Source organism: Epinephelus moara, chromosome 19, assembly GCF_006386435.1.
Source record: "Epinephelus moara isolate mb chromosome 19, YSFRI_EMoa_1.0, whole genome shotgun sequence".
NCBI lineage: Eukaryota > Metazoa > Chordata > Actinopteri > Perciformes > Serranidae > Epinephelus > Epinephelus moara.
The window spans coordinates 741197-751079 of record NC_065524.1 but is presented as its reverse complement, the minus strand read 5'-3'; the positions used below and the strand labels follow the sequence as shown (position 1 = coordinate 751079).

General features: G+C 38.7%; 1 protein-coding gene across 1 annotated transcript in view; it reads right to left on the bottom strand.

The window, feature by feature from the left end:
• LOC126406524 (inactive pancreatic lipase-related protein 1-like) overlaps positions 1 to 9883 on the bottom strand; it is a 69786-nt gene that overhangs the window by 49966 nt on the left and 9937 nt on the right. Inside the window, exons 3-5 of the mRNA XM_050070838.1 lie at positions 8882 to 9001; positions 1287 to 1421; positions 868 to 976 (exon numbers count right to left, since the gene is read on the bottom strand). Of these exons, the coding sequence (XP_049926795.1) occupies positions 868 to 976; positions 1287 to 1421; positions 8882 to 9001 (364 nt within the window). The remainder of the gene's footprint in view (positions 1 to 867; positions 977 to 1286; positions 1422 to 8881; positions 9002 to 9883) is intronic.

The window sequence follows — 9883 nt, the reverse complement described above, 5'->3', positions numbered from 1 at the left end:
TGATACGCCCAAAACACACCCATGACTAATTCACAGAGTAAGTCCAACCCTTTTAGACTCTCCGCCATGGCGCACAGTCTGAAAACGCGCTGTCTAACTAGCAAGTGACTGGGACACGCCCATGCACTGCACGCCTGGCGCTTTGCGTTTTAGACCATCTAAATAGGGCCCCATGTGTCTGCTGCAGGTGCTTACTTGCCTAGTACCTTTTACCATTTAGAAGGGTTCTGTGTTTACTTGAAGCAGGCAACATTCAGAGAGCCATTCGGCAGACAGGGATTCTTTTCTGCTGTGAGCATGCAGAAATGTGAGAAAAAGCGGATGAGGGGCAGGCAGATCCTTCAGCACCAACAACTCTCCCCAGGACAAAGAGAGCAAACCCAATGGGAGCTGTGTTTTTGTTAAGGAAGGTTTTCACACATAGGTGTGAAAAATAGGGGACTGTGGGAATCTGAGTTCCTTCATGCTGTCTTTTGTCTGAAGAACAAAAAGGTCTCAGCTGTCAGTTGTGAGTGGGCTAAACAGGAAATGTCAGTTTACACAACTGAACAAATCATCTGTGGAGTCCAGTGATCCTAACACTGGTAATCAATGTCAATAAATACAGTTTAATAATATTATGCATTAGTTTTAATACACCTTCACAAAATGTAATAATAATGAAAAATATTATTTTTTTAAAAACTCAATTACCTAAATATTTTCACACATGATCACAAAAACACACTATATTTCGAGAAAACACATATATCATTGTCAAATAGACCAGAGTCCAAAAGAATGTAGAATAGCAGACCATTGTCTCTAAACAGTGAGTGACTTCAGCTAACACACCATTATAAAGTATGACTACTGTGGCAAGTTTACCTGTGATGCGTGCAAGGCCAGTGGTCCTGCTACCAGCGTCTCCTGCTATGTGAGCTCCAAGGCTGTGTCCGATTATATGGAACTTATTAGCCTTTTGCTTGTAGGTGTCCTGTGTCATGGAACATGTTTGTTAAATGCAAAGATAATTATGATGATGAGGATGATAATGATGTCTACCAAACTATCATACTATTTATTATATTATATATTATTATATTATATATATATATATATATATATATTTCACTCTTTCTGTTGTGTCATTTTGAGTTTATTCTTTGGCCTCTGTTATTAAACTGATACTGAGCTATTTAAAGTAATATGAAAAGTTTCACATACAATGAAACATACACTCTGTGTATGAGGATGTACTGTATATCCTGTGCTCGTAGTGACAGTTAACGGGGTGCCATGTTTACCATGAGGAATTTGATCATGAATGCCACCTGGGCAGCCACCACCCTGGCATTATTGGCAGCCTGGGCATACTGAGTCTTCACACCTTTCTTCCACTCCACAGCAATGCAGTTCACATTCTCCTTCTTTACCACAACCTAGAAACAGCAACAAATACACAGTTTTAATATAATCTATGGTTAAAGTTAACCCAATATCCAAAAGCTGATTTTCATACTTACCCCTACTAGGTAAATGAGCAAAGATTTATTTATTTATTGATATTTATTAATTAGGAGGCTTTATTAACAGCTATAGGAACTTTTAATGGAGTTTGTTGCTGCACACACATAATGTTATATATACATATATAATGATAAAGATACAGATAAAGTTATCACATAATGTTATATATGATGATAAAGATACAGATACAGTTCTCAGTAGCAGAGCAGTAGTGTTTTCTCTCCGTCTAACAATCACCTGCACATGAACAACAACCTGCATTCTGTATTTATAATATGTACTGTGTCCTGCTCAGTCACAGAATGTGTTTACATGATTAAGGCCTTTCATTATTTGTATCTGTATTTATTGATATTCTGACTGTGAATTAATTATTTAATAACCCAGAATATGACCACGATGTCTTTGAACACTGGAAATGATTTATTAGGCCAAATGTTTCAGGGAAAATTAAAATTCTGTAACTCATCAACCCGATGCTCAGGAATAATCATCCTCAGGTGTGACTGAATGGAAGTGACAGTCTGTGATGTAAAAAGTGTTTCTTGCTGACAGACAGACTCTCTTGACTTTGATTGTATCCATAATAAAAGTTGATGAGGGAAATAGCAGATTGTGAAGAAAAAAATCTTTCTAATAAATGAAGAAAGTCGTTTGTGCTCCCAGAAAATAAAGTTTAATTTCTTATCTGTCTTCCCTCTGGTATGAAACTCCTGTGATGTTAAGATGTAACAGATCAGTCCAATCAACTGCAGCACTGCGCTGTCCAATCAATATCTGATATCCAATCAGGGGGGTGTGTCAGTTGGTAAAAGACTTCCACGAAGGCTGCACTCGTGTATCCTCGCTTCCCTCTCCTCTGAAAGCCTCCTCTCTCCTTGACTCTTCGACTCCTCCTAGCGCATTTAACGAATTGAGACATCCTACAAGATGGCGAGTCTAAATCGATTTCCGGATCATGTGATTGAGGCAGGGGTCGCGTTAACCGGATATTCTCGGTCACTGACCGTCTTTTTACAACAATGACCGGAAAATCTGAAGGCCGTCGGCCATTTTGACCTGTTGCAATTACCACCCCTGCCTACTTGCCGGCGGAGTCAGTGGTTTAAGTGGCTGCCGTTTTCACACTGCAGAGAAAAAATCATTCATCTGCTTCATGTAGCGTTGTTGACATAACAGCCTGGACACACCAGATGCGGTAGTGCTGCAGAGAAGTCGCTTGACTGTCCACACAAGCAGCGCATTTCTCCTGTGCTCTCCGCGCCGGTTAAACATCGACTCCACTCGTCTGTTCCCGTCAGTACTCGTTTTTTCACTTCAGCAGGTCATTTTAAACATGGGTAAGTCCATATTTTAATCGTTTTTTATAACGTAATAAGTTAATGACAATTTGTCATTGCATGTCCATGTATTGAGCGTGTTGGATAAACACCTGAATGAATAGGGCATATTGTTCTGACCATTTTATTTATGTAGTTATGTCTGTAGGCTCGGTGACACAAAATTAAAATTGTAATGAAGTGATTAGGGTATTGAAAAATGTGTTCGGTTATGCACTGTGTTATTTTAAATTATAAACATGGTATTTTCTCCTCACGTTCCTCAGTGCATGCTGTTATTTATTTTGAAAATTGGCCGGATTCTCTCGTCTTTTCTGTGTCCGTCTTCCTGTTTGGTACGATCCGCTCTGTCCAGCTTGACAGAAGCGCTCATGGCTCACGTGAAAAATAGACCAGACGCCGTACTGAAGCACTGCAGTGTGTGGATGCCTGTTCATCTTTTCATTCATGTCCTTATTAATGCACACTTTATAACTTGCTTGTTGGATTTATTAAAAACGTACGAATGAAAACTAAATGTCTTTGAATATCTTTATTATCATTTAAAAACAAAAATTAAAATGACCAGTAAAAATAGATTATGACCGGATTTTTATGACCCTACGCAACGTCTGGACTGAGGATAGAGGATAGAGGAGTGATATTGGGATGAACCCATAGACTGTATACAAAGATGGATGACATGACAGCCCCCCAAAAGTGAAGCCAAAACATCTGGATCTCCCCCTGGTGGCTGGCTGCAGTACAGGTCATAAAGCCCGTCCTCCATGTTAATGAATGGGATATGGGCCAAACTAAAAACTCAATGTACACATCAGATACATTTTTCCCAGAGATGGTTTCTGTCAGATAAGGTAGTTTTTATCATTGTGCTGTATATTCAAGTGTTTGTTTTTCTGAGTTTGGTTTTAATTAGTTATTTAATGCTATAAAACAGGAATCTTACAACATGACTGACAACTTTGTGAGCCAATCAGTGGTGCTGCTGTTGATTGGTTGTACGGGTGTATGGACGGGAAACTTGATTCAGTGGTGCTGCTCGTGCTTAATCGGACAGGTGTATGGGCAGGAAACTTGATACAGTGGAGATCGCTATTTTTTTCTTAACTTTATATTTAAAATATTTTTCGATGTTTAGACAAAACATAAACACTGTGTGGGGGCACACCAGTTGAGTATTCATGAGGCCACGTATTAAATGTGCTTTTATTGTCCAGAGACATTCACAGTGAAGCTGCGTTCACATCTTCTAAAATAAAGACAATCTGTTTCTCCCATTTTCTGAGGAATATTGCTCCTCTAGACCTCAGAGAATCTTTTGTATTATAAAGATCTCCTTGATTATGTCTATCCATTGTTTAAGGCTTTGAGGCTCAGATTTTTTTCAAATCAGACCAGTTCTTTGTAATTGCTGTCTTAGTATCAATAAATAGTATTTTACACAAATACTAATCTTTTTTTTAATCACATCTTTCCTTATTGCACTGAAATACAGGACCTTGACATCAATAGGTATTTCATATCCCAAAATCTTTTTTAGAATTGAACATATTTTTCTCTGAATATTTGAGTTTCGGACATGTCCATGGTCCATTGGCATTCATGTGTCCGCACTGTCTCCAACACTACTGTTGTGACTGGGATAGTTTGCTCTTAATGTGGGGTGTGACGAAGAAGCGGATCAAGTTTTTCCAGCCAAATTCTCTCCATCTCTTACAGATTGTGGATGAGTGCTGTGTTTTATCGAATGCCAGTCTTCCTGTGATATTTCTGTCTCTAATAATTTTTCCCATTTAACTTTGTTGTGCTGCTGCCGTGGTCCTGCCAGATGCCTCCTGCTGCTGCTGCTGCCATCATTAGCCATTAGTCATACTTCTACTGTTATTATACACATATGATTATTATCACACATGTATACTGCCAGATACTAATATATACTTTCAACATATTGTACCACAGTAGCCAGAACTATAACGATAATATTATTACTTTCATTAATGTTGTTGTAAGCTACTGTCATTACCGTCTGTCCTGCATCTCTCTCTCTCTCTTTCTGTCTCATTGTGTCATACGGATTACTGTTAATTTATTATGCTGATCTGTTCTGTACGACATCTATTGCACGTCTGTCCGTCCTGGAAGAGGGATCCCTCCTCAGTTGCTCTTCCTGAGGTTTCTAACGGTTTTTTTTTCCCTGTTAAAGGGTTTTTTTTGGGGAGTTTTTCCTTATCCACTGTGAGGGTCTAAAGGACAGAGGGATGTTGTATGCTGTAAAGCCCTGTGAGGCAAATTGTGATTTGTGATATTGGGCTTTATAAATAAAATTGATTGATTGATTGACTGATTGATTGATTGATTGATTGATTGATTGATTGATTGATTGAACTTTAATATATTCAGTATTGTTCCCTTTCTGCTTCTGAAGGCCCTGATATAATCTGGAAATTACTTTTTTACTGCCCTATTTATAAGCATCAATTAGAATATTCATAACTGCATTGCCCTCCTCAGATATTCCTGGTTTAATCTTTCTGTCACTGTAATCTCTTATTTGAAAATATCTGTAGAGATCTTAATTTTCTATTTGAGATTCCTTCTGTAGTTCTCCAAAACTCTTGAATTCATTTCCTTGGGTCAGTGTGCGTATTGCTTTTATGCCCTTATCCCACCATTATCGAATCTAATGTCAATAATTCCTGAAATAAAACTGGGACCAGGGCAGGCCAAGTCAGTATTTTGATGTCTCTCTTCATGTGATACTCAGTGTTTGTTTAATAATGTCTAGAGGACATTTTCATAAATGACTTCCATATTGATGAAGCCTCTTAGATGTGTGATTTCAAGACTTCAAAATATCCAGTGAGCTGGACAATTGAGAACCTTTACAAAGATTATACTGAGTTAATATACTGAGTGATTCTTAGCATGTGAAATATTGTACCATACAGAATTATTAACTGATCCAAGCAGCAAACCATCTTACTATTTAATGACGAAAACGTGTGTGTGTGTGTGTGTGTGTGTGTGTGTGTGTGTGTTCGTTCCACGTTTTTCTCCTGACTGACTGGGTCAATCCATGTGAAATTTGGCACAGTGGTGAATGAATGAAAGGGGGGCGCTATAGCAACCGATTGAAATTGCAAACTTTGAATGGGCATTTCAGTCGTAGAGACATGACATTTTGCACAGAGATGCCTCTCCTCATGAGGAACAAATTTGCCTCACGAACCCATAACTTCCGGTTATACAGATTTTCCGCCATTTTCAATTATTTAAAAAACACTTAAAATCGATCTCTTCCTAGGAAGTTTGACCGATCTGCATGAAACTCGGTGAACATAATCTAGGGACCAATATCTAAAGTTCCCTCTTGGCAAAAGTTGGAAAACTTACTAAAACTGAGCTTCTATAAGGCAAAGAATATTGTGGAGGGCGTTGCTCATCACATAAAGGTGTATAACATCTCAAGGGTTTCACCGATCAACACGCAACTTTGTAGGCATATGACCACACATAATCTGAGGGGACCCCTCCATTATTGACCCCATCAAACAAAATGGGGGTGCTAGAGAGCTAATTTCTTATCTAGGCCTAACCGCCATATTGATTTTTACTAAACTTGGTAGATACGTAGAACAGGACGCCTCAAGGTGACTGGAGAAATTTAACTCTAATTGGCAACTGGGTGGTGCTATAACAACAGAAAAATGCTTAAAAATGGCTAAAATGCGACCAATTGCTGTGGCTCCCCCTGTGGCCAAATGTTGTTGTTTTCTTCTAATTTTTGGCATGACTAAGTCATGGTATGCTGTACATAATCACGGAAACTGTCAGTGTGTAATTCTGTCAGTCAGTCATTCTGTCTGTCCCTTGTTTTTCTACTCACTGACGTGGTCAATCTATGTGAAACTGCACATAGGCATTGAGGATTGGCATAGAAGGTGATAAAGCTACCAGTGGGTATGGACTATTATTAGATGACAATCCGTAAAATCATGTCTCTCACTTTGACTACAAGATGACTCCTATCAGTGCTGAATCATTTCATCTAGCCCAATGAACAAGTTCTCCCTTCAGGCTTTCTGCCAGAAAGCCCTTTCTGACAAAAGTCAACATTAGCCCCTCAGCAGTTGAAGGCAAACTTAATGTGCTGAATTAAAATGTTGGTAACATTTTATTTCAGAGTCCTGCTGAAAGTTTACAGAATATTTTTAACATTTCAACACAGTTCAACTGTTTCACTTTGTCTGTAGATATGTGTTTAGAGTATGTGTGACATTTCACTATATATTCTTAGAATCAATTAGTTTAACTTGAACTTTTTACTCTGTCTATGCTGCATAGGTTGAGTGTGTAGTTCAAGTTCAGTTAAATTATTCTGAAAAGATATAGTAATGTTCTTGAATCATCACATCTACAGAATAAAGTGGGTATTACAGCCCTAAAGACCAGAGCTGTTGAAACTCCAGTAACACTTGTAGTGTTAAGAACAACTTTACTGCAAGACTAACACATTTTGGCTTGTGGCCTTCATCAAGGTCATCATGAAACACATCACAAACAGCATTTAGATGAGGAAGAAATGAAAAAAAAATTAAAAACAACCAGTCATATACATACACACAATGGTCAAATGTGTATCTGCAAAGGTGGGGTGGGTATATGGTCATGTGGCTCCAAGCCAGTCATTGTCCCAGACTGGCAAAGAAGCATGTCAAATGAGAGACCTGGGTGACACCATTTTGTTTCACAGAAGCGGTACAAATTAAAGATAGCACTTGTGATGCACAGGAGAGGCTCAAACCCAAAATGTGCCTATTTGGCCTGACACACATTTCATAAACAATTTTAATGAAAAAAACACCAATTTAAGAAAACCTTTTGATAAGGTGCTATATGTAGAGTCATAAGAGAACCACTACAAAATCACATAAATGAGAGATATTTGAGAACCACTAGAAAAAGTAATTAATTGAGAATTCTTCATTCATTCCTCCTGCAAATAAACTTTTGAAATTGAAAGTCCAAAATGCTTCTTTCCTTTTCTAAAGCCCCTTTTACGCTGCCAGATTTTCCGCGAATGTTGGGCCGTTTGGCCGGCAAGCTGCGAGCATTTAGACACACAGAGCCGGATTGGTGAGTGGATCTGAGGTGCCCAATTTTTTCCCTCGTAGGGTAGTCATATTGGCGGAACCCTTTTAGTTTAAACAGACCGAGGCGTCATATTGGCGGAACCCTTTTAGTTTAAACAGACCGAGGCGGCCTTCCGCAATGGGAGGGGCTGTTAAAGACTTGTGGGAGGAGCTGTTGATGACGCCGCACGTGCAAGCCACTGGCGGTGGATAAACAGGAAACAGCTGATAGCAGGAATTAGCGAGCAGCTAGTAGCAATAGGGAAACGCAAACCTGACAGACACTGTAAAGATGAGCAACTGGGGAGACAAGGAATTGCGCAGCTTCCTTGCCCTCGCAAACGAAGAGGTTATTAACCATCAGATGACGGGAAAGGTGAGGAATGGGCAGACTTACGAGAGAATCGCCGAAGGACTGACTAGCCGCGGCTTCCCTCCCACGTCACTGCTTACGTCACACGCTGAGCTACACGCCCCCCATTGCCCCGAAAAAAAAATTCTGTATAAACAAAAATAGGTAGGCGGCATTTTGCCTCACTCCCGGATTTTGTTTTTATACTGCCAATGCTGAAAAAAGACTGATTGGGCTTTCCTGCGTATTTGCACAATTCCTATCTAAAAAGGGCTTAAGAAAATTGACATTACCATGTCTTTGACGAGACTAGATTAAATCTAGCCCTACAAGAAAATAAAAATTAAATGTGGTGTTGTTTTTCAATTAAATGTCTTGAAGGTCAGAGTCTAATTCAAAGTTACAAGTTTCAGTAACACACAGTGTAACACACATATTTATTTATTTTTTTATGAAGCCCCTTGAACAAACTGCTATTGTGTGTTCTTCACATCTAGTATTTCTCAAAGATCGTCAGTGAAGAAGTTTTTCAACATGTGCCTCCTTACCTTACACATCTCCTGTGGCCAGTCCTCATCTTCTTTTTTCAGAAAACCAGGAATGATGAACTGCGTCTTTCTCATCCCACCGTAGTTTGATGCCTGGATGGTTTTGTCAGTCTTGATCTCCTGAAAGTTTCAATATAAAAGCCATGATGAACACATTGAGAGCCTAAATGATAGGTTTACTTTTTTCCCAAGTCTGTCTTAATACAATACTCACATGTAGATATGTACATTAAAAGTATTATCTGTTGTAATTGTTTATGTCCATAGTGGGTGCAAAGAGATTTCTTCTTTAAGCAGTTTCAACGAAAGTGACCTATGATAAAATCCACAGCCTTGTTTTAAATAAAAACTAGAATAACCGCCCTGCAGTTGCATGCCTTTGCACACCAATCAAGCTTCTCTTGCAGTTTACATCCATGTCTGAAATAAACCAATACACTGCACACACTGCAGAGAACATCTATACAATCTGCACAGTTTCAAGGAGGATACCCAGTGTCACCAGTTCAGTATCTATCCAAATATTTCCCTTTTTGTCCTGAGAGATGTTGAATAATGGACTGAAATGTGTTTTATGCAGAACATTATGATGTCACAGTGAAGTTGACCTTTGACCTTTTGGATATAAAATGGCATTTGTGTGAAGTTTTGTCATAATTAGCATATAGATTATTGAGTTATAGCCAAAAACATAGTTTGTGAGGTCACACTGACTTTGACCTTTGACCACAAAATTGTAATTAGTTTACCAATCCTATTTACTCTATATATGCTTCCTTTAGGTAACATCATTAGAAATCACTCTATAAATTTCCATTGTTATGCGGATGATACTCAGTTGTATTTATCGATGAAGCCAGAAGAAAGTAATCAATTAACTAAACTCCATAACTGCCTTAAAGACATAAAAACTTGGATGAGCACCAATTTCCTGATGTTAAATTCAGACAAAACTGAAGTTATTGTTCTTGGCCCCAAACAACTCAGAGACTCTTTATCTGA